This window comes from Hemitrygon akajei, chromosome 12 (assembly GCF_048418815.1).
Source record: "Hemitrygon akajei chromosome 12, sHemAka1.3, whole genome shotgun sequence".
NCBI classification, from domain to species: Eukaryota; Metazoa; Chordata; class Chondrichthyes; order Myliobatiformes; family Dasyatidae; genus Hemitrygon; species Hemitrygon akajei.
In genome coordinates this window covers 79255014-79280081 of record NC_133135.1, presented here as the reverse complement: position 1 = coordinate 79280081, position 25068 = coordinate 79255014, and the positions used below count along the sequence as shown (strand labels likewise).

At 40.1% G+C, this 25068-nt stretch overlaps 1 protein-coding gene across 1 annotated transcript in view; it reads left to right on the top strand.

Moving 5' to 3' along the window:
* vamp4 (vesicle-associated membrane protein 4) overlaps positions 1-25068 on the top strand; it is a 99339-nt gene that overhangs the window by 1188 nt on the left and 73083 nt on the right. Inside the window, exon 2 of the mRNA XM_073063581.1 lies at positions 14196-14317. Within this exon, the coding sequence (XP_072919682.1) occupies positions 14252-14317 (66 nt within the window). The 5' untranslated portion in view covers positions 14196-14251. The remainder of the gene's footprint in view (positions 1-14195; positions 14318-25068) is intronic.

Here is a 25068-nt window from a genome sequence, read left to right as displayed (position 1 = left end):
ACTCTAGTCATCACTTCCCAGCTTCTGGTGCATTTTCAACTCTGCCCTCTTCATATGCCAATTATCACCTCTCGCGTAGATTCACCCATTATCTGCCATTTATAACCTTACTCCTTCCCTTAATCTTTCAGTCCAGATGAAGGGTCTTGTTCTGAAACCTTGACTCTGTTTCCCTCTGTAGATGCTACCTGACCCATTGAGTTTCTTGAGCTTTCTGTGTATTGCTCCAGATTTCAGCAATCTCCTTATTGAATTTGAGACCAGTACACTATTACCATGTCTGCCGAGTTCCACATATAGCATTGGTTAGCTTCAATCCTGCCTCATATCTGTGGAAACCCACATCAATGCCTTTATTTTCATTTGTATCTTTTTTGTCATTGGCTTCTCTTCTTCTGATCTCCACTGACATCCAAACCTCTGTCATTATCCCAACCCACAAAAAGAATTGTTCAGTCCTGAATTTGCTGGTCCACAAATGGTTGCTAGTTTAGTAGTGCTTGATTTTTATTTTAAGTTCAAGTCATTCAACCATGCCCATGGATACAGCTAAGCAAAACAGCATTCCTCTGCGATCAACGTGCAACACATGGTACCAACAGTCACACACTGCTCAAGCTACGTATAACATATATAATTGCAATAGCAGTAAGACTTAGTCACAAAAATATGTAATAACATTGCCAAAGTCCTTGAATGTCATGGCCTGTTGATTAATAATGCATAGGATGGTGTCTTGAAGCCACACTCAGCTGCAGACAAACACAATCATGAGGGACCAGTCTCCAACCCAGCCACACTGAATCCAGTATCTCCTTCCCTGGGCAGCTGCAGCAGTTGACCCCAGGGGATGAGGGACTGGCCTGCACACAATCGAGTCCTTCCAGCCCTCTGTCAGTCTCGCCAGTGAAATGGACTTGCCGTGTTCAAGATTTCCAATGTCCAATAAAACCTTGTGATCACAAGGAAAAGAGATAATCCTTTGCATTACTGTTGGACCATGCACTGCCTCTGACTGCTTCCGCAGATTTCTGTAGGAAGCAGCAGCAACAATGTACGCAACAAATCCAGTTCCACCTCTATCAGGCAACTTGCTGATGGGGTAGACGCAGTTTTTGCTGTTCTTAATGTTATCCTGTTTCAATCCCTCCATGGCTTCACACTTAGTTATACAGTCGGCCCTCCTTATCCGCGGGTTCTGCATGCGCGGATTCAACCAACCATGGATCGGGAAAACCTGGAAGTTCTCTCTCCAGCACTCGTTATTTGAGCATGTACAGACTTTTTTTCTTGTCATTATTCCCTAAACAATACAATATAACAACTATTTACATATCATTTACATTGTATTAGGTATTATAAGTAATCCAGAGATGATTTAAAGTATACGGGAGGATGTGCGTAGGTTATTGTGGATCGGGAATTGATTTTAAAAAAAAAACCACAAGTTCTCTAAGTCACAACAGGTACATCCGGTATTATTTAGCGTCGGTTAGTCAACGTTTGTCTTGGTATATACTGTAGTCTGTATTTTACCTTTCTATGCATATAAAACACTTAAGAAACGTAGGTAATTAAACCGCTGCATTGCTTAGTAATAATTGTAGCTTTCATCAGGGCAGAGCCTTCACATGCTCCATTATTCTCACTTTATCCTTTAAAATTGTTCCGATCGTTGACCAACTGTAGCCTAACGCTTTTCCAATGATCGATGGTGTTTCACCTCTTTCGAATCACTTTATTATTTCCACTTTATTTTCAATCATGATTGTTTTCCATCAATGGAACAGAAAGACTGCGGCGGCAGGCCCCAAGCTTCGCCAGGTCCTAAAGTCCACCGCACTGAGACAGGTTAAATAAGGTCCAGAACTCCGCTGGGTCCTAAAGTCCACCACACTGAGACAAGGTAAATAAGGATTTGAGCAACGACGTTTTTTGGTATCCGCGGGAGGTCCTGGAACAAATCCCCCGCAGATAAGGAGGGCCGACTGTGTAACTTTACCAGCTCTGTGATCCTTTGGGATATCCCTGTTCCTTCACTTATGACCTTTTACATTGCCCCAATTTTAATTATTGCTCCAGTGGCCTTCATTTCCTGTGTTGGAATTCTTTCCCTCATCTTCTGTACTTTGCTATCTCTCATTTGTAAAAATAGTTCTGTCTCTTCAAAACCTCCTTATGTTCTCATCCAAAATCTTGTTTCTTTGACTCAATATAATACTGTATTTAATGTTCTTGTGCAAATGCCCATGTTGTAATACATTGAGGTTTACAATCTGAAAATCAAAAACAAATTGCTGATGCTGGATATATGAAATGGAAACAGAAAATATTGGAAGTACCTGGGTCTGATTAGTACACCTGGGAAGTATTTTTGGGTTCCCAAATTGTACAATTACTGTGTATATTAGAAACATGTAGGAATATAGCTTTACAGAATCAAACCAATCTCAGGTTTACAAAATAGATCACTGCATGCTCTGTAATTTAACTAATTTATTTTTTTCATGTTCCCAGTTTCAGTAAAGGTTCTTTGACTTGATCTGTCCAGTGTTATTGCCTGACCTCCTGAGTGTTTCCTGTATTTTGTGGTTTTACATTATTCACCTTTCAATCATGGAAGTACCCAGCTTTGTCTTAGAGAAGAGCTTTGATTTGACTGTTCTCACTGTTTCATAGTCCAAGTAGCTATTTTTGACCCTGTTCAGGGAAGATGTGAGACTTTTCCAACTATCGATTACAGTGTGAGTTTATTTCAGTTGATCACATGTGTAAAAAGTCACTAGATGTTAATCAGTTTTCGAATCGAGTGCATCTTGTCCCTGGAAGACCAAAGGTACTAAAACCCATTGTAGACCAGCCAATGCTGGAAGTTAGGTCAGTTGACATAGCTCTGATTTAGAAATTGAATCTGGATCCATCGATCTATTTGGCTTGAATTTATAAAGAACTGTCTGTTGTCTATTAGAACGGTGCACGGTTATCTTGAAATCTCACCATTTTAAAAGTTTCTTCCCCAGGCAGTTAATCTGGTCAACAGTCCCAGTTAGCGCCTCCCAAACCCCCCATGCATTACCTCAATCACTGCATAGCACTGTAAACCCTTTAAACCACTTGTTATAATGCTGTTTGCATTGTAAATACATACTGGTATTTGTATTTATGAACAATTCCATATCTGTACTACTATCCTTTGTATATAATTCTTTATAACCATTGAATGTTGTTTTTTGCATGTGTCACCAACACACCGCAGCAAAATCCTAATACATCTAAATGGCGAATAAAGTTGATCCTTGAAATGTAGGAATATGACAACATAGTCCCAAGCCAGTCTCAAATTTAGGAAAAAGTTCGCCAATAGAAAGTAGCTTATTTTGTCAGGTTCACCCAAAATTTAACTAGCTTGTGTGGACTATTGTGCACACGTGAATTGTGCAGCAGATATGTTTTAAAGCATATTTTCTTGATGGTAAGCGAGATCTCAAGGTGAGGAGAGGAGGGAGATCTTGAAATTTGTAAGAAAGATTTGAAACCTTGGTGAAGAGAATAGATGGAGCGGGGGCAGAGTTTCAAGACCTGCTGAACAGAATTTAGGGAAAAAAAGTTGAAGCCTGTTTTTGGGTTTTGGGGAGAGGGTTAAGACTTGTGTTTCAGATGAGGATGTCAGAGACTATTACAATCCAGATTGGAAGAGTAAATCAAACCTACGTGTCTGTAGAGTGATTCAAAATCTGGAGGTTGATGCAGTGTATGATTTTGGTATATTTGGGAAAGGTGGTTTGAAGAATTTTGGCATCAAAGAATGTGGGTAGGAGCATCTAATGGGTTCAAAACAACCTTGCAATAATTAGCAATTAATTCTCCAGTAACTAGCTAAGGTTAAAACATTGTATAGTGAATTAGACCTCATCTCTACAACTTGTCTGCATTTGAGAGTCTGCTATGTATTTGACTACTAATGTCAAATAAGCATTTCATGCCCTTGCTATATGAGCCCTGGGCTTCCATGTGCCAGCAAATCTTGTACACCTAAATATTAATAATCCTGGTCCATGGTCTCTGTCTTGATCATTTTTTTAAAAAAAAATGACCCTGCAAGCAAAAAGGTTTTGGCAATGCTGACTGGGCTTGTGCAAAGCAGGATTTCATAAGTATGATTTGCATCATTATTGTTGCTAGTCCTTTTATAAGTGGAGTAAAGCAGAATATGCTGGAAATAGTCAATATGCTGATCCTATGACTGAGGCACTGAGTCAGATTTTTTTAGTTGACTGACTTTACACCAGAACTGTGAACAAGACTGAATATATCAGACTGAGCAATGTTGTAGATTAAGATATAAATAATAGTCCAAGACCGGGAACAGTCACTGCAGGCTGATGATGTGAATCTGGGATGCAACTGGCTGCTTTCGTCAAGCCTCTCACTCTGATGTTGAATGTATTGATGACTGATAATGTGTGATCCTGGTTAAACTGGGCAAGCGCAGCCAGTCACGCTTTCAAGATAGCACAAAATATTGTACAGCCAATTAAATACTGCATACATCATGGTCATAATGCAGGAAAATATTGGTTAAGAATAATTGATTTATAATACATTGCAAAAAGGTTATTTTTATCTAATTTGTCCTGAGGTTTTTGGATATTTCTCAAGAAGTGTGTCAAGCTAGTAAAATGTGAATTTCGTGCAGTTGGTTTTCTACTGGTCAGCTTTGATTTTGCGTCTGGCCCCATTTAATGGAAATGTTTACTTATAAATAGAATGATTATGCATTGCAGCTAAAGGCTGAGTAATTTATCCTCTCATTTTATTTGTGTGTGTGTGTGTGTGTGTATATATGTATATATCATTTAAATATATGTCCAGAGCAGAAATAACCTTGGTTTCATAATTACTTGTCAATGCCCTTGGACTGAAATGGTGGTGGCTAGAGAACACAACTAATAGAGATGTGAGATTGAACATAAAGAATAGTGGCTCTGAACACTTTTGTATTTAATGTGATTAAAATTAAACAGAAAGAACTTGATTAGATGTGAAAATCCTGTACTCTGATCTTTCTTTCTCACTAATCAGTGCCTTTGGATTTATCAACAGCAGAAAATTGCTTGAACAGTGGCAGGGTGCAGTGCAAACGGTCAGAATGATGGCTTCAGAAATTCAGACTGATAAGTTAAACTTTTGAGGAGATTAGTGGCTGAGGTAACAGAGCAAAACCAGAAGAAATTGTTAGAGTCATTTTTAAACTGTCTCTTTTAATAATTGGGCTCATTGAAAGTAGGACGGATAACTTTAGTTGGAATAAAAAAAAAAGATTTCCAGAGGGGGAAAAAGAAGTATTGTGAGCATGAACCTGCCTACATTTTTCCTGCCCTTCAGTCAAGCATATTTATGGCCCAGTGGTATGAAGCAAGGCTTATTGGGTCAGAAGTTTCAGTTCCAGTCTCATTCCAGTTTGACGATCCAACACTGAGATATTGTGTAATTAATGGATGGTTCATATTTGTAAGAATTGTTAAAAGGAAGAATTCTATCTGTTTGTTTGAAGAGCAGGAATCTTCTCTCGTGTTTTGTCAACATTGATGACGTACAGTAGATTTCCTGTCCAGTTATCTGAGCATGTTTAGTTAGGTGTATATTGCAAATGTGCATTGTTTTTCTCCAAAAAACACATTTTTAAAACAAATTTTGCTGTGAGATGTCTTTTTAGTAAATGAGAGAATATTTGTCAAGATTAAAATATAGTTCAAATGTTGCCAAGTTTGATTCATTTGAATGAGTTAATAGGTCTCTTGCTTGATTTATTTCATTGACCACTATTGATTCAGATTTAAACACAGCATGATGCCAGCATTCTTGTGTATCATGAGATTATTAATCATCATTGTCTGATTCTGTATCTGTCTGTTCAGAAGATTTCTTCAACAAAAATGACTATATAGTAAACTATTTTAAGTCACGGAAATTTTACAGGTTGAGCTAAAAGAGCTCCACCATTGTGAAGGTCTGTGTCTTTGCAAGCCATTAATCTTTAAGTACATGCAACAACTTAAATGAACTGAGAGTTTATCAATCCTTCATGCACTAAGTTCCAGACCCATATCTTGATGAAAATGTTTTCCTTATCTCTTTAACCCTTGTACTATTACTTTAAATCTATACTCCCTTGCCTATTTGTGCCTCTGTAGTTGAAAGTAGATTGAGACTAGTCACTAATTTATATACTAATCACAAGTTTCCCCCAGCCTCCTCTGTTCTAGGTGTGCTATTCTAAATGCTAGCTTCTGCTCAATTGAAGCAAGCAGGAATTCTCACAATTTTGCATTCTTTACATAAAATCAACCACAATTGGGTGAAAACTTTGTACAACGCTTCCATTTGAGGCTTTACCCTGAGCCTCCTGTTTACTGTCATTCTGACCTCTCCAGCAATGTCACTGTTTCCATAAAGCCCAATACAAGCCTAGGAAGTAGCAGTTCATCTTCTGATTGCCACACTAAACCAGTAAGACATCAAATTCAACAGTTTCAATTAACTCATCTTTACAGTCTGTTTACTGAGATGCAGTGCAGAATAACCCTTTCTGGGCCTTCAGGCCGTGCTGCTCAGCAATCCCTGGATTCAATCATAGCCTCATCACAGGACAATTTACAATGACCAATTAACCTACCAACCGGTACATCTTTGGACTGTGGGAGGAAGCCAGAGCACCTGGAGGAAACCCACACGATCACAGGGAGACTGTGCAAACAACTCCCTGTAAGCAGTGGTGGGAATTGAACCTGTGTTGCCTGTACTCTGAAGTTTCATGCGAACCATTACCACTGTGCTGCCCCAATATGAGAACTGACTAGTTCTGATGAAAGGGCTTGTAATTGTAGTGGCACTGTTTCCCTCTCCACAGATGTTGGATAACTTGCTGAGTTATTTCCAACTTTCTCTGTGCCATCCTTGTCTAGTCCGGTTCACAGGGGCCTTTAGATCTGTAGCAATGTGCCTGATTCTTTAATGCCATCTGAAACGACTTAAAAATCCTCTTGGTTGTATCATAATTGTAACAGTAAAACAGAAAGGGTAAAACAGTATTCATCCTGCATGAACATCAATACTATGCATAGAAAAGTTAATTTAGTCCAGTCTTGTATACTCACAGCACCGCAGGAGACCATTGAACCCTCCATCCAAGCCAACTCTCAAGAGAGAACACCCATTAGTCTCATTTTCACTCTGATTTCCCTGTTTTTCACTCAAGCCCAGCCAATTGCCTTTAAATCTATTTTTAATTAATTTGTACTCTGGGGTAATTTACAAAAACCAGTTAGCATTCAAGCATTTTGGAATCAGGTTTACTATCACTGGCATAGATCGTGAAATTTATTTTCTGACAGCAATACATAAAAAAACAAATTACAATATATTAAAAATTGGTGCAAGAAGTTTTTAAAAAGTATATTGGGGTAGTGTACAGGGGGTTCATTGTCCATTCAGAAATCTGATGGCAGAGGGGAAGAAGCTGTCAAGCTGCCCTCACGATTGCATCAATATGTTGGGCCCAGGATGGGTCTTCAGAGATGTTGACACCCAAAAACATGAAACTGTTCACTGTTTGCACTGCTGATTGCTTGATGAGGGATGATGTGTGTTCATCGACTTCCCCTTCCTGAAGTCTACATTCAGTTCTTCAGTCTTATTTATGTTGAGTGCAAGACTGCTCGTGCGACACAGCTTAACCAACTGATCTGTCTCATTCCTGTAGCTTCCCTTTTAACATCTAAAATTCTGTCAACAAGAGTTCTATCATTGACAAATTCATAGATGGCATTTGAGTTGTGCTTAGCCACACAGTGGTGGACGTAGAGCAAGTAGAGCATTGGGCTAAGCATGTGTTCTTGAGGTGAGCCAGTGTTCATTGTCATCAAGAAGGAAATGTTATTGCCAATTCACACTGACTGCGGCCTCCTGGTGAGGATGTCAACGATTTGTTTGCAGGAGGAGGTGCAGAGGGCCAGATTTTGGAGTTTGTCGATTTGAATTGAGGGTATGATTGTGTTGATGGCTGAACTGTAATCAATAAACAGCAGCCTGACATAGGTGTTGCTATTGTCCAAGTGATCCAATGCAGAGTGGCAAGCTAGTGGAATTGCATCTGCTGTAGACCTATGGTAGAGATGGGCAAATTGCAGTGGGTCTAGGTTCTTGGGGAGGAGTTGATTCTGGCCATGACCAACCTCTCAAAGTACGTCATCACAGTAGATGTGAGTGCAACGAGGTGCTAGTCATTGAGACAGCTCACCCTGCTCCTCTTGCACACTGGTATGATTGTCATCCTTTAGAATCTGGTAGGAATCTCTGACTGCAGATGTCTTGGAATACTCGTGCCGATTGATTGGCACAGGTTTTCAGTTTCCTACCGGTTACATTATTAGGGCCTGACGCCTTGTGAGGGTTCACCCTCTTGAAAGATGTTCTGACATCGGTGTATGGCATAGTGTCACCAGATGCTACAGGGATTTGTACAGATGTAGTTTTATTTTCTCTTTCAAAGTATGCATAAAAGCCGTTGAGCTCATCTGGGAGTGAAGCATCATAACTATTCATAAGTTTCACCTTGTAGGAAGATGTGGCTTGCAAACCCTGCCAGAGCTAATGTGCATCTAATACCCTCTAACTTCAATTAGCATTGTTTATTTGGTCATATCTGGACTTCTTGTATAGTACTGATTTGCCAGCCTTGATCTAGCCTCAGTAAACTCTGAATCTTCTGGTTTATCCACGGTTTTTGGTTTGGGTATGTTTGGTATGTTCTTGAAGGCACACACTCATCCACACGGCTTGATGAAGTCAGTGACGACTGTGGCATATTCATTCGGATTCGAAGATGAATCCCTGAGTATTGTCCTGTCTACTGACTCAAAGCAGTCCTGTATGTGCTCCTCCACCTTCCTTCACCATACCACCTTGATCCTCGCTACTGGTGCTGCAGTCTTTAGTCTCTGCTGGGAGTAGAATAAAAGCCACTGTTCTTTCGGTAACTATACAGTACAGTAACTGTTCTTGCTGGTGGTATAACAGTATGTTGGCTCCTCTGATTCCAGAGGTGATATGTTAGTGATTGTTTAGAGATCTCTTCAACCTAGCCTGGTTGAAATCTCCTGCAATAACAGGGAAGGCATCAGGGTGTGCTGTTTTGTGACTGCTGATCACAGTGCTCGGCTCCTCCAGTGCCTGCCTGAAGTGGAATGTACATTGCTACCATGATTACGGTGGAAAACTCCCTTGGCAGACAAAATAGATGACTCTTGATCGCTCCATGTTCCAGGTTGTGTGAGCAGGACTGAGACAGAACTGCCACGTCTATGCATGATGGGTTAATCCTAAAGCATATTCCACCTCCACTACCTTTAAAAGTCTTAGATGTCCTATTTTTTTTGGTGGATGGTGAAGCCCTTGGGCACCAGCGCTGTATCTGAAATGTGGGGGTGAACCATGTACATAGCAGTCCTTGATGTCCCTCTGGTAGTATAATCTTGCTCTGAGGTTTTCAATTTTGTTTCCCAGCAGGATAGTCGGGAGTAGCAGGTCTCAATCATACCTGCAGCTCAGCGTGCCTTCCCCGCTTCCTATCTCTTAAAGGGTAACTGCACTCATGTCCAGAGTCTGCCTTTGTGGCTCTGCTGATGTTGTAATTGTCTTAAAATGAAGTTGCTTACGAAAGTATCCTTGGCTGTGACTGTGGACTTCAGATGTTGTAATCCTAGTTCCTCAGAAAGAATCACCACTTATTGGTGTCATCTTGTTTGATCTTCTATGTTTATGTCTTTGTGATGTGGGAGGAAACCAGAATATCTGGCAGAATTTGCATCAAGAGGCAAAGACACAAACTCCAAATGGACAGCACCTTAGGACAGGATCAATCAAAAACAGAAGAGCTGGAACTATTCAGCAAAACAGGTTTTGTGAAAAGGGAAGCATACTGTTTCAACTTGGAGACCTTTCTCAGAACTTGAAACAACCAAACTGATGCAGCCTGACCATTAAAGTATGTCTGACGCTTTCTGTTTTTGTTTTAGTTTTTCAGCATCTGCATTTTTAAATTATTGTCATGAATCTGAAACTGAAGCAGCGGTGTTAATTACTGAGCTGTAGTTGACCCTGAAGCTCTCCTTGCAAACATATGGGGACTGGGGTGCAAATTGGGAAGACTGTCCCTTAGATGAGTCGTGCAACAACCTGAGAATTTTGTTAAGAACTCGCCACAATATCTTAAAGGAATTTATTAAGGAGTAACATTACTACACCTAAAACTTAAAGTACATTTTTTTTAATCCTGAGTACCTCTGAACAGTAACATCTACATTTCTCTAAAATTTTAAGTTGGAGGTTTTCCATTCAAGGAGCTTACCCTGATAACCAAAAGTTTTATTTGCTGTCACATTTTGATATTTCAGTGTAAAAATGAAATAACTTTCGAAGGAGGGGGAGAGAGTAATTGGATTGTGTTCTGGAATGTGATCTAATTTGGATGGAGCACTTTGAGCATTTAACTGTAGTGTATAACTGCAGTGGACATGGGTATTGTTTCCAATGCTGTATCCTAGCATCAACTGTAAATGGTGGTCAGTTTATGTTAAATTTAGTACATATCTGCTGGTAAATATTGCACATTTTTAAAGTGTGATAGATTTTAGTGTTTTAATCTAAGGAACAAGGCAGAAAGCTTGTTGCTTCATGATCATTTTATTAAGTTGATAGAACAAAAGGAAGTTGAAACAAGCAGACAGTGACTTACCACTTGAAGAAGAGAAAAAGTAAAGATGGCACCTAGCATAAAACAAGAGAAAGTCTGCAGATGCTGGAAATCCAAGCAGCAAACTGAATGCTGGAGAAACTCAGCAGGCCAGGCAGCATCTATGGAAATGAGTACAGTCGGTGCTTTGGGCTGAGACCCTTCAGCAGGACTGGGAAAAGCTGAGTCAGAGTAGGAAGGTGGAGTGGACAAAAAAAACACAAGGTGATCGGTGAAACTGGGGGTGTGGGGGAGAAGGGTGGGTAACGAGCTGGAAAGTTGATTGGTGAAAGAGATACAGGACTGAAGAAGGGGGAATCTGATAGAGGACAGAAGGAAAGAAAGGAGTGAGCAGTATCAGAGGGAGGTGATAGGTGGGTAAGGAAATGAGGTGAGAGGTGGGAGTGGGGGGGTGGGGTGGGAGGTGGCATTGCTGGAAGTTCATGAAATCGATGTTTTACCAATCACCTTATGGTTCTTGCTGTCGAACCCCCACTTTCTTCCTCTGACTCCTCGTCTTTTTCCCAGTCCTGATGAAGGATCTCAGCCTGAAATGTCAACTGTACCCATTTCCATATTGATGCTGCCTGGTCTGCTGAATTCCTCCAGCATTTTGTGTGTGTTACCAAGCGCAAAATATCTACTTTTATACTACTTAGATGAAAAATTCCACTCAAATCTACAGATAAAATTTAAACAATTAGAAAATACTTATTTAATACTGCAGTAAAAATTAACCATTGAGATATTCACTTAATGCAGAATACCGTATATTCTGGAGTATAAGCTGCCCCCCCCCCCCCCATTTTCAAGGTTAAAAAAGTGACTTTTTCATGTTACCTTTGTATAAGCCAACCCCTTTTGTAGAGGTTTTTGATTTAACCAGAAAAGATCACAAGATCTCGCATGTCGGTACTCAGCTTTGCTGGATTCGGAACCGGGAAATTTTGTGAACCAGTACCTGCTAAGAAAACAGGCCTACACATTGTAGAGCATTATAAGTGAATTCTTAATAAATAAATCAGGGAGGGAAATTTTGGATTAGGTCTCCAATAGTAAAGAATCCTCAGAATTGTAACCCCCGTGAAACCATTTAGCGCCCATCGTAATCTCATTAAAACATAACACGGGGTAGCGGGATCAGTACGTCTACTCAGTATTGACTTTGCGACCGCCACGTACAAAACATTAAAGCAAATGCAGTATGATGCTGGCTTCAAGCTGAAGGTTGGTGATTTTGCTAAAGGAACGAATAATTCTGCAGCTGCTAAGAAGTTTAGTGTAAATGAGAAACTAGTGAGAGAGTGGAGAAAGGCAGAGGACATGCTGAGGGAAATGCCAGAGACGAAATGTGCAAACCACGGGAAAACATGCCAGTGGCCAGAACTGGAAGAAAAAGTTTTAGAGTGGGTAGATCACCAGCGATCGTCCAGATACATTGTTACCAGAGAAATGATTCGAATTCAAGCATTGAAATGGAATGAAAAACACCATGAGGTCAGCGAAAATTTCAAAGCTATGCGAAGTTGGTGCACCCGATTTATGAATAGACGTGATCTTGTGTTGAGACAAAAAACAAAGATTGCTCAGAAAATTCCCGCGGGGTGTTGTTGTTTACGTTCAAGAATGCTGCTAGATGGACAAAGCCATTTGCTTGAGGTGGGTTAAAGAGGTGTGGCGTCGACATCCCGAAGGTTTCAGGAAAGAAAAGTTGCTACTTGTCTGGGACGTCTTCAAAACGCACTTGTCAGGTGAGACAAAAGCAGCATTGAAACCTGAAAATATAGACATCGCAGTCATCCCCGGTGGTTTGATCTCCGTGCTCAGCCACCAGATGTGAGTTTAAACAAATCATTCATAGAATTCATGCGACGACAGTGGAACGAATTTGACTCAAAAAAGCCAATAAATACGACCTGTCTTCTGTGTATTCTTTTTTCCAAAGTTGGCACCCTGTGTATAAGCCAACCCCCTAATTTCAGGACCAAAATTTAGGGCCAAATTCTCAGCTTATACACTGGAATTTACGGTAAAGAAGTTTCCAGAATTATACCTTGTTTAACCACTAGGGGCATATTAAACAGTTGTGTGCATACCATAGCCACTAGGAATCACAGTAAGCAGTTACTTGTATACATGTAAGTAACTATATAAAATACAATCAGGTAATTGTTAAACTGCAAAAAAAGACAATTAGTCTAATCCTAGAATGAAACAGTTAGGTCCAACAGTGGTAAATAGTTAAGATTCTTTTTGGCTTAAGTCTTTGTAACTCCAGAGTGGCTTTAAAACACAATGCTGAGCGGTCATCAGGGCAGGGGTCATTAAGAAGAGAGAAGCTGAGTTGGTGCTCAACATTGGAAAAGGTGCAGAATCTGGGATACAGAGATCCTTAAAGAAAGGAGAGAACTAAAGGGTGGAAAGGTCTTGAATTAGAAAGCAGGAGTGATTAAGTGATAGTTGGAATGATTAAGCAAGGAAGAGTGTGGCACTTAAACAAGTAAACTTAATAGGATCTGAGGTACAAGTGAGAGAGATGCAGAATCTTTATCTGAAGTTGCAAAGAAAATTGGGTGCTAGAAACCTTAAGTAACAGCAGAGCACATTTACTTTTTCATTCTCCACCAATGGTGTTTTGCTGAACATATGAAGAACACAGATAAATTGTGGGACATCTGTTTTGTAGTTTTGTGTAATAATTGTTCCTGCTCTGCAGACCTTCCAGTAATTATTACATTAGAACCATAAATTTTCTATTTTGAGATTCAACTTTCGAAGTACTTGTGTACAACATTTTCACTATGCCATATGTTGAACGGGGCAGCAGGGTGGAGATGTGTTGCCAGCACTGGAGGCTAGCCTGCAGGTCACCCTTGGGCAAGGTAGTGCATCCCCTCCACCCCTCCCCCCCCGGATCAGAGTCACGTGAAGCCATGGGAGCAGGTGGTAAATGGTTGTATGAATAGCCAGTGCACATCACAAGTCCTAGTTACACAACCAATGACGCCAGGCAGACAATCTGAAGAGTATTGATCATGGCTGGGGTCACTTATCCAGAAGAAGGCAATGGCAAACCACTTCTGTAGATAAATTTGCTTGGTCATGGATAAGACTATAATCACCCACATCATACAACATGGCAAATAATGACATGTTGAACTGTTTTTTGCTAGTTTACTTGTTTCACTATAATTGATCTATCATCTGCATTGATATGGGCTATATCAGAGTTCAGTTTTCATCTCTAGTCACTGTACCTTTAGGTGATAGAATATTTTGTTGCCTTAAAGTAAAGGCAAACAAAATTGAGATATATCTGCACTTCTGCCATGATTTTATTAAATTACATAAGCCAGAGGTGTTAAAAATATGTACATTAATAATGTACCTTAATTTGTTGTAGGTTGATCATTCGGATCTCAGTTTGAGGCAAAGACGATATATCATTGGACTGTAACTATGCCACCTAAGTTTAAACGACACTTGGATGATGATGATGTGACAGGTTCTATAAGAAGTGAAAGGGTGAGTAAATCTTTCTGCAATGCTGTACTCAATGTGGTCATTCCCAGTGCTTCATTGGCTGTCTGTCATTGTGATCCATTTGAATTCAGTAGACCATTGAAAGAGTATTCTGTTGACATACAAGCAGATCACATTTGTATCATGAAAGTCAATAGATGTTATTATTTTAAGCTCACTATTTCAAAGAGGGATATGTAGAATCCTGTAAAAGCAGTATGTTGATTGAATGATCAATGTTTTTTTCCTTTGAAGATTCTCTGAAGTCAAATTGCTATTGTATTAATCAAAGGTTTTCCATAACATCTGAGCTTTTCATTGTCTGTTTACTCATAAAGCATGGCTAGTTTTTTAATTGAGTCCATGTGAGGTTGTCAGTATTTTAATTAACAGATTTCAGAACAGCTGTCATTTCATGACATCATATATAAAAGTCCATCTTAAATGTCAATGTTGGGCTATGTGGAATGGGCTCGGATATAGAGGCCATAAGTTCAAATGACCAGGGCAGATAGATTTTAATTGAATTGCTCACATGAGCAGGGATGTGATCTTAAAATGTTAAATGATCTGGAATATCATTTTGGGAATGAATAATGTTTTTATTACTGGATTGCTATGCTCCCTAATTGCTATGGTTGTTGAATAATTAAATACATAGCGGCGTCCGAGTCTGGCGGGAGCAGAGCACAGCGAGGAGTTTTCTCGTATGTTGGTGATGCTTGTTTAAGAAGAGAGCTTTGTGGGCGTCTAGGCTCATTCTGTCGGTCCAGTCAGCATTGGGAGCAAAGCACAGCGGATTAAATTACAGAAGGGACAAGCAGCGGCAGCCATTGTTGGGAGTGGGACAGTGGTGAAAGTAGAGGTTTCAGGTTTTGTGTGAAAGGAAGCTCTGCTTGGAAGAGGCATTAGCTCTGGGTAAGTTTCTGTTAAGGTTTCCTTGTTGCCTCCCAGGTGCCAGGGTCAGGGACATATCAGATCATGTCCACAGCACTTTGGAGAGGGAGGGAGAGCAGCCAGATGTCTTAGTACATATTGGTACCAATGACATAGGAAGGAAAAGCAATGAGGTCCTGAAGAGAGAATTTGGAGAGCTAGGTAGAAAGCTGAGAAACAGGACTTACAGGGTAGTAATTTCTGGATTACTACCTGTGCCACGTGCCAGTGAGGGTAGAAACAGGATAATTTGGCAAATAAATCTGTGGCTGAAAACTGGTACAGAAGGCAGGGTTTCAGGTTTTTGGATCATTGGGCTATCTTCTGGGGGAGGTATGACCTATACAAAAGTAATGGGTTGCACCTGCACCCAAGGAGGACCAATATTCTCGCGGGCAGGTTTGTTAGAGCTATTGGGAAGTGTTTAAACTAATTTGCTGGGTGTGAGAACCAGAGTGAAATCAAGTTTATTGTCATTTCAACCATAAACTGCTGGGACAGTACACAGTAAAAACGAAACAATGTTTCTCCAGGACCCTAGTGCTACATGAAACAACACAAAACTACACTAGACTACGTAAAACAGCATTTAAAAACTGCACTAGAGTACAGACCTGCACGGGACTACATAAAGTGCACAAAGTAGGGCAGTACAATAATTAATAAACAAGACAATAGGCACAGTAGAGAACCAATTACAATATAATAAATGATGTAGATGTCAGTCTGGACTCTGAGTATTGAGGAGTCTGATGGCTTGGGACTCTGACTGACTGAGGGACTCAGTTTAGGACAGATTTTTTAAAAATAAAACAGCATACGGTCAGACTGTCAGGAAGGGCAGACAGATGATAGGACAAAATTGCAGCCAGCAGGGTGAGTATCAGTGCTTAAGGGATGCAGAATCAAAAAGGGTAGTAAATACAGTACTCGGTGCTATAGCTTATTGCATGGAGTGTAAGAAATAAGGTGGATGATCTTGTTGTACTATTACAGATTTCAAGTATGTTGCTATGGCCATTACACTGAATCATGGCTGAAGGATGATTGTAGTTGGGAGCTGAATGTCCAAGGTTACACATTATATCAGAGGGATAGGAAGGTAGGCAGAGGTGGTGGCATGCTCTACTGGTAAAGAATGGCATCAATTCAGTGAAAAGATGTGACTTAAGATTGAAAGATGTTGAATCCTTGTGGGTTGAGAGGGTAAAAAGACCTTGATGGCAGTGATATACAGGCCTCCCAACAGTCGCTGGGATGCGGACCATAGATTACAAATGGGAAATAGAAAAGGTATGTCAAAAGGGCAATGTTCTGGTCGTCATAGGATATTTCAACATTCAGATCAATTGGGGAAAATCAAGTTGATAATGGATCTTGAGAGTGATTTTGTAATTGCCTATGAGATGGCTTTTTAGAGCAGTTTGTTGAGCCCACTGGGGATCAGCTATCTCTATTGGGTTTTATGTAATGAACCAGTGGGATTAGGGAGCTTAAGGTAAAAGAACCCTTAGGAGGCAGTTATCACAATGTGATTGAGTTCAACTTGAAATTTGATAGGGAGAAAGTAACGTCTGACGTAGCAGTATTTCAGGGAGTAAAGGAAATTATGACGGTATGAAAGAGAAGTTGGTCAAAGTAAATTGGAAGGAAATGTTGGCAGGGATAATACAGCAGCAATGGTGTGAGTTTCTGGGGGGAAAATGAGGAAGATGCAGGATAGATCGATTCCAAAAACTAAGAAATACTCAGATTACAAGATGGTAGAACTGTGGCTGACAAAGGAAGTCAAAACTAATGTAAAAACACAACAAACCAAAAATTAGCCGGAAGAAAGGATTGGGAAGCTTCTAAAAATGTACAGAGAGCAACTTAAAGAATCATTAGAAGGGAAAAGATGAAATATATAGATAAGCTAGCAAATAATATCAGTGGATAGTAAAAGCTTTTTCATGTACGCCTTAACAAAATAAGAGATGAGAGTGGATATAAGACTTAGGAAATGATGGGGGACAAGAAGATGGCAGATGAACTAAATGAGTATTTTGCATCTGTCTTCGCTGTGCAAGACGTGAGCAGTGTGCCGGATGTTGAAGGGTGTGAGGGAATAGAAGTGAGTACAGTTACTATCAGAAGGGAGAAGGTGCTCAAAGCTGAAAGCCCTGAGGGTACGTACCCGGACCAAATGAACTGGGTCCTAGGGTTCTGAAAGAGGTAGTGGTAGAGATGAGGGAAGCATTTGTAATGATCTTTCAAGGATCATTGGACTCTGGCATAGTTTTGGAGGACTGGAAAATTGCAAATTTCACTTCACTCTTTAAGAAAGGTGGGAGGCAGCAGGGAGGAAATTATAAGCCAGTTAGCCTGACCTCTGTGGTTGGGAAGATGTTGGAGTTGATGGTTAAACATGAGGTTATGGAGTACTTGGTGACACAGGATGTGTTAGGACAAAGTCAGCATGGTTTCCTTCAGGGAAAATTTTGTCTGACAAACTTGTTGGAAATCTTTGAAGAGATTACAAGTAGGATAGATAAAGGGGACACAGTGGATGTATATTTGGACATTAAGAAGGCCTTTGACAAGATGCCACACATGAGACTGCTTACCAAGTTAAGAGCCCCATGGTATTACAGGAAAGTTACTAACATGGAGCATTGGCTGATTGGTAGGAGGCAGCAAGTGAGAATAAAAGGATCCTTTTCTGGTTGGCTGCCAGTGACTAGTGGTGATCTACACTTTTTATGCTGTATATCCATGATTTAGATGATGGAATAGATGGGTTTGTTACCAAGTTTGCAGATGATATGGATTGGAGGAGGGGCAGGTAGTGTGGAGGAAACTGCTGGGATGCAGAAGGACTTAGACATATTAGGAGAATGGGCAACAAAGTGTATTTCATTTGCCAATGTTGGAAAATGAATGGTCATGCACTTTGGTAGTAGAAATAAATGTGCGGACTATTCTCTAAATGGGGAGAAAATCTGAGATGGAAAGGGACTTGGGAGTCCTTGTGCAGAACACCCTAAAGGTTAACTTGCAGTTGGTGGTGAAGTAGGCAAATGTAATGTTCGCATTCATTTCAAGAAGTCTAGAATACAAGAGTAGGATGTGATGCTGAGGCTTTATAAGGCGCTGGTGAGGCCTCACCTTGAGTATTGTGAACAGTTTTGGGCTCCTCATGTGAGAAAAGATGTGCTGGCATTGGAGAGGGTTCAGAGGAGGTTCACAAGGATGATTCCAGGAATGAAAGGGTTATCATATGAGGAACGTTTGGCCCTGGGTCTGTACTCACTGGAATTTAGAAGGATGGGGGGCAACTCATTGAAACCTTTCATATGTTGAAAGGCCTAGACAGAGTAGATGTGGAAAGGCTGTTTCCTATGGTGGAGGAATCTAGGACAAAAGGGCATAGCCCAGGATAGAGGGGCCTCCATTTAAAACAGATGCAAAGAAATTTCTTCAGCTAAAGGGTGGTGAATTTGTTACCATAGGAAGCTGTGGAGGCCAGGTCGTTGGGTGTATTTAAGGCAGAGATTGATAGGTTCTTGATTGGACACAACATCAAAGGTTTCAGAGGGCTGGGGAGTGGGGCTGAAGAGGGGGGGGGGAGAAAGGATAAACCATGATGGAATGGTGGAGCAGAGTCAATAGGCCAAATGATCTAATTCTGCTCCTATGAATTGTGTTGAATTCTTGAGTAGATGACTATGGGAATTATAATAGGGTAGTACATACAGTACATAATCTAAATACAATAATCTGAAGCCAGTTTATGATGAGCTAACCACAAGCCCAATTACTTAAAGTATCCTGTAGCATACAGTATACTATCTTTGTAGGAATGGCAGACATATGAAATTGTATTGCAAGTAATGTTCAACCTGAGAGTGAAGTGAAGGGGTGGCAGGAGTGCAGGAAACTGCTGATCAATAAATGTTTAATTATGTGAATTAATCTGGACTTTGGTTCTGGACTTTAAGATCGGTTTGAGAAACACAACTTCTATATGAATTATGCCAACAGGGTCTACCATCTGCAAATGCAGACACAGCTGGCGGGCAAAAAAACAAAACTTCTCAAGCAGGAGTTCCCAACTTTTTTTTTATACCATGGGCCAATACCATTAAGGAAGGGGTCCACGGGCCCCAGGTTGGAAACCCCTGTTCCAGAGGAACATAGCAATATAGGTAGCATCCATGGAGAAAAATGGACAGTCAACATTTCAGGCCAAGACCCTTCACCTAGGCCAAGTGAAGGATCTTGGTCTGAAAAAAAATTTACTGCAAATTTCTCTCCAAAGATGCTGCATTACCTGCTGAGTTACTCCAGAAATTGTTTTATTTTTAAATTAATTTTGCTAGTTTCCAGCATTTGTAAATTCTTGTCTTGATTTTACAATATAGACACAGCTGGTCTGTATTTGAATAGCTTCATTCATCTTGTCAGTACCCTTAATTTAATTGACTTGAAAACATCTCCCTGATTGGATTCAGTAATAAAATTCTTTCATCTGGAATGAAAAATTACATGGCTAGATGGGAATATTGTGTTGAGTTGATAATTAGATCAGCTGTGATCTATTGTGTAGCAGAACAGGCTCAAGGACCCAGTGTGTTCATATGCCTAATAAAGTGACCACTGAGGGTATTTCTATGTTTGTGGTTTTCTGCTGTTGTAGCCTATCCAGTTCATGGTTTGGCAAGTGTGTTCAGAGATGCTCTTCCCCACACCACTATAACTCGTTTATATAATCATATAACAATTATAGCACAGAAACAGGCCATCTCAGCCCTTCTAGTCCATGCTGATCGCTTACTCTCACCTAGTCCCACTGACCTGCACACAGCCCATAACCCTCCATTCCTTTTCTGTCCATATACCTATCCAATTTTACTTTAAATGACAATATCAAACCTGCCTCTACCACTTCCATTGGAAGCTCATTCCACACAGCTACCACTCTCTGAGTAAAGAAGTTCCCCCTTGTGTTACCCCTAAACTTTTGCCCCCTAACTCTCAACTCAGGTCCTCTTGTTTGAATCTCCCCTACTCTCAATGGAAAAAGCCTATCCACGTCAACTCTATCTATCCCCCCCTCATAATTTTAAATACCTCTATTAAATCCCCCCTCAACCTTCTACACTCCAGAGAATAAAGACCTAACTTGTTCAACCTTTCTCTGTAACTTAGGTGCTGAAACCCAGGTAACATTCTAGTAAATCTCCTCTGTACTCTATTGTTGACATCTTTCCTATAATTCGGTGACCAGAACTGTACCAAATACTCCAAATTTGGCCTTACCAATGCCTTGTATAATTTTAACATTACATCCCAACTCCTATACTCAGTGCTCTGATTTATAAAGGCCAGCATAGGGACTTCCGGTAAGATGGCGATCGTTTAGCTGCTCCAAACTTTTGTTCTGTTACTGTCGCTACCTTTGCACTAAATGTCTCCATTTTATAAAGCTTAGATAGGAATTATTTCGGTATCTCTTACTTGCCTGTGAATATATCTAACCTACAATGTCTAGCAAGAGTTCTAAATCTGGGAGAAAAGAAACTACGACTTGGTCGGGCGTGACGATGGTTGCACTTGCAAATCTCCGAAACGAAATCTTAAAGGAAATTAAAACCGCTTTCAAACAGTTAGAAGACAAACTGGATCGGATCAACGATAAAGTGGACAAACATGCTGAACACTTATCTCGCATCGATTCGACTTCTGAAGCTTTAGAAAGTCGGGTTCGATACTTGGAGACTCTCTGTTCCAGCTTAGAGGAAAAATCTAATAAACTTCTTTCCAAAATGGTGGACCTCAGAAATCGCAGCAGACGCTGCAACATCAGAATTCTGGGATTACCAGAGGCAACTGAGAAGGGGTCAACCGTGAAGTTTTACGCCGAGTTTCTCTGTGAGATATTCGGGAAGGATCTGCTTCCAAACCCGCCCGAGCTCGAATGGGTACACAGAGTTAACGTCCCTCCCGGAATTCTGGGATCCCGTCCACCACCAGTAGTCTTGTGTTTCCATCAATACCAGGTAAAACACAGTCTGATTGTGGAGGCACGTCGCAGAGGCTCTTTTTCTTTCCAGGATACAACCATTCGCTTTGTGGAAGATTTTGCACCCCAGACTTTAAAGATGCACGCTGAGTATAAAGGCATAATGAAAGTGCTTTTTGATCGTGGTTTCAAACCTTCCTTTCGTAATCTTGCTGACCTAAGAATCAAGTTTAATACCGGGGAATTCAAGTGGTTCAAATCAGTGAGGGAAGCCGAAGCGTTTGTGGCAAGTCTTCCGGCTATCCAGTCATCTTCGGAATCTGATCGGACTTCCTAAAATGGTGGATAAGTACTCCTCGTAGTAAAATTACTTTCTCTGGACTCGGAATTCACTTGAATCACTCAGACATTATTCACTGAAACTCTAAAGGCTGTTGACAATCTCCCGAGATTTGGTGTGTGTGTAATCTATTTTCACCTCTGTATAACTTTACCTACAGAGTTCTACAACTAAATCTAACTTGTTTTGGAGGTTTGAAGTCTTTAGTGAAGGCCTCCCTGTTTGTCGGTTCACAGTTCAACTGCTGATTTATTTTTCCTCTGTTTTAAATACTTATTTATTTTATCTTTTTCTTTTCTTCTCCCCCTTTTTTTTCCATTCTCTGAATGTTTTTTTCTCCCTTCTCGGTAAACGGTTGATAAATACTCGTCTTGAATTTACAATTTTCCCCTTCCTTTTTTTTTCTTTTTCCTTCTTACCTTTTTTTTTCCTTTCTCTTACTTTATCCTTCTATAATATTTCGCGGGTAGATTAGCTTTGGTTTTCTTCCGATTTTCTCTGTATTAAGTTGTATATCTCGGCAGAAGGTGTTCTAATCTGTAGTTATGTTTCCTAGTGCATAAACTAGTTACTGTTTGTTATAGCATTTATACGGAACTGCTGTCAATGACACAGATCTGGAAGTTGTATTTGGGTTAATTTCTTTGGTAGAGCTAGCTACTTGTTTTGGTAGCCGTCTAGTTTTGGGTTGTGTGGGTGGGGTGGATTTTCCAGTTCCAACATTTCTTTATTGTTTAGGACATGTTTATATTTTGACCTTACGAATCTATGTTTACATCTCTGCTCCCAGACTGCTATTGTACCGCTTGATTTTTTATATGCCTGCTGCCTTTTATGCATTAGTAATTGATAATGGCTAGTGCACTTAAATTTGTGAGCTGGAATGTAAAGGGACTGAACCACCCTGTTAAAAGGAGGAAGGTATTCTCACATATTAAACAACTCAAAACTGACATTGCTTTCCTCCAAGAAACTCATATTCGTTCATTATTCAGTTCTCAATTCGGATTTAAAGTTCCATAAGATCTGGGGGCCTTTTATCGAGTACTTTCATAACCTTCCTCTTGACTAGGGTTTTTTTTTTTCTTTTTGGTCCCTTGCTTTCAGCTCCCTTTCTTTTCTGGGAGTAGGCATTATTATCCTCTGTTGCTAAGTGTATTCACAGTCTGGGAGTTTGACTGTCCGGACTTATACTCTCTATATTGTGTGGTGGTTGGTCTGGAATTGTTTTTTTTTCTTGTGTTGTGGGGTTTGGGGAGGACACTAAGCTCACTTGTCTTTAATTTAGGTGCTTTTTTGTTAAATTCTCTTCCTCTGTAGCATATTGATATTGTATGCTTAACCTTGCTCTGTATTAATGCTCCTCATTGGGATTTGGGGTTTTTAATTTTGTGAAATGTTTTGAAAAACTAATAAAAAATTTGTTTAAAAAAAAAGGCCAGCATACCAAAAGCTCCTTCACCACCCGATCCACATGAGATTCCACCTTCAGGGAACTATGCACCATTATTCCTAGATCACTCTGTTCTACTGCATTCTTCAGTGCCCTACATTTACCATGTATGTCCTATTTTGATTAGTCCTACCAAAATGTAGCACCTCACACTTATCAGCATTAAACTCCATCTGCCATCTTTGAAAACCTACTTCATTATCCACAACGCCACCTACCTTAGTATCATCTGCATACTTACTAATCCAATTTACCACCTCATCATCCAGATCATTAATGTATATGACAAACAACATTGGACCTAGTACAGATCCCTGAGGCACACCATTAGTCACCGGCCTCCAACTTGACAAACAGTTATCCACCACTACTCTCTGGCATCTCCCATCCAGCCGCTGTTGAATCCATTTTACTACTTCAATCTTAATACCTAACGATTGAACCTTCCTAACTAACCTTCCATGTGGAACCTTGTAAAAGGCCTTACTGAAGTCCATATAGACAACATCCACTGCTTTACCCTCGTCAACTTTCCTAGTAACCTCTTCAAAAAATTCAATAAGATTTGTCAAACATGACCTTCCATGCACAAATCCATGTTGACTGTTCCTAATCAGACCCTCTCATCATTACTTGGGTTACTGTTGCCTTCCTGTCAGCTTAAACGCCTGGGCATTCTCCTCTGATCTTTCCTCATTAGCAAGGTGTTTTCACCCGCAACTGCCACTCACTGGATGTTTTGTTTCTCACACCATTCTCTGTAAACTCTGGAGACTGCGTGAATATCCCAAGAGATCAGTAGTTTAGATGCTCAAATCATCCTGTCTGGCACCAACAATCATTCCATGGTCAAAGCCACTTGGATCACATTTCTTGCCCATTCTGATGTTTGGTTTGAATAACAACTGAACCTTATGGCCATATCTGCAGGCCTATACATAGAGTTATACATAGAGCAAGTTATGGCCTATCCATAGAGTTGCTGTCCCATAATGGGTCGATTAGATATTTGCATTAGCAGGCAAGTGTACCTGATAAAGTGGTCATTGAGTGTAGATGCATTGTGCTTTTTTTTTAAGGACAGGTTTCACTTTTTTATCTCAAGGCAGTATGATTTGTCATAATTAATCTTGAAGTACATTTTAAGTAGCATCATAGTTGTCCACTATTCAGGATTATAATATAAAATTGTCTAGACTGTACTGAGATATTACAATGAATGCAATTGATTTGTGATACAAGGTTTGTTTGATTGTACCATTTTGCAGTATCATGAATTTTTCATTGTCGCATTGAGCATAACACAGGGAAAATATTGTCATGTTTCATAATATCAGTTTCCTCATTCAAAAAAAGTCACTGAAAAATAAAAAGGGCCAATTTCTCCCCAAGCCTGAGGTAAATAGTTGAATTCTTCAGCTCATGGTAAAGTCTTTGATACAAATGGAATCAAAAGATCACTGAATGAACTGCATCTCCAACAGATTATCTTTGATCCCTGTGTTGTTACGATAACTGGGCTTGTACTCAGTCACTCTCTGTCCCTGAATGTTCTATTTCCCAAATTTGTCCCGCCGTTGTGTGATTTAAGACAAGTGCTTACACCAATCATTTCCAATTTCTCACCACTGAGTGGTATTATACTGATTTGTTCTGTTCTTTTCTGAATTTGTGCATCCTGGGAATAAGAATGAGAAATAAAGGCAGGTGTTCACCATTTGGCCCGTCAAGTCTGCTTCACCATTTTAAAAAGATCATGGCTGATTTTTACTTGAGCACCATTTCTATGTATTTACTTGTATTCTTTAATTAACTTGGTATCCAAAGTTATTCAGTTTGTTTTGAAAGTATCCAGATACCAAGCCTTTACAATCTTGAGGTTAGAGAATTTGGAAGACTTTCTCTAATTTGGGTGAACAAGTTTCTTCATGTATATGCTAAAGGGATGACTCTGTATTTTGAGATACTGAGCCCTAGTTTTAGACATCCGAGTCAGCATCTATTTTATCAAATCCTGTAAA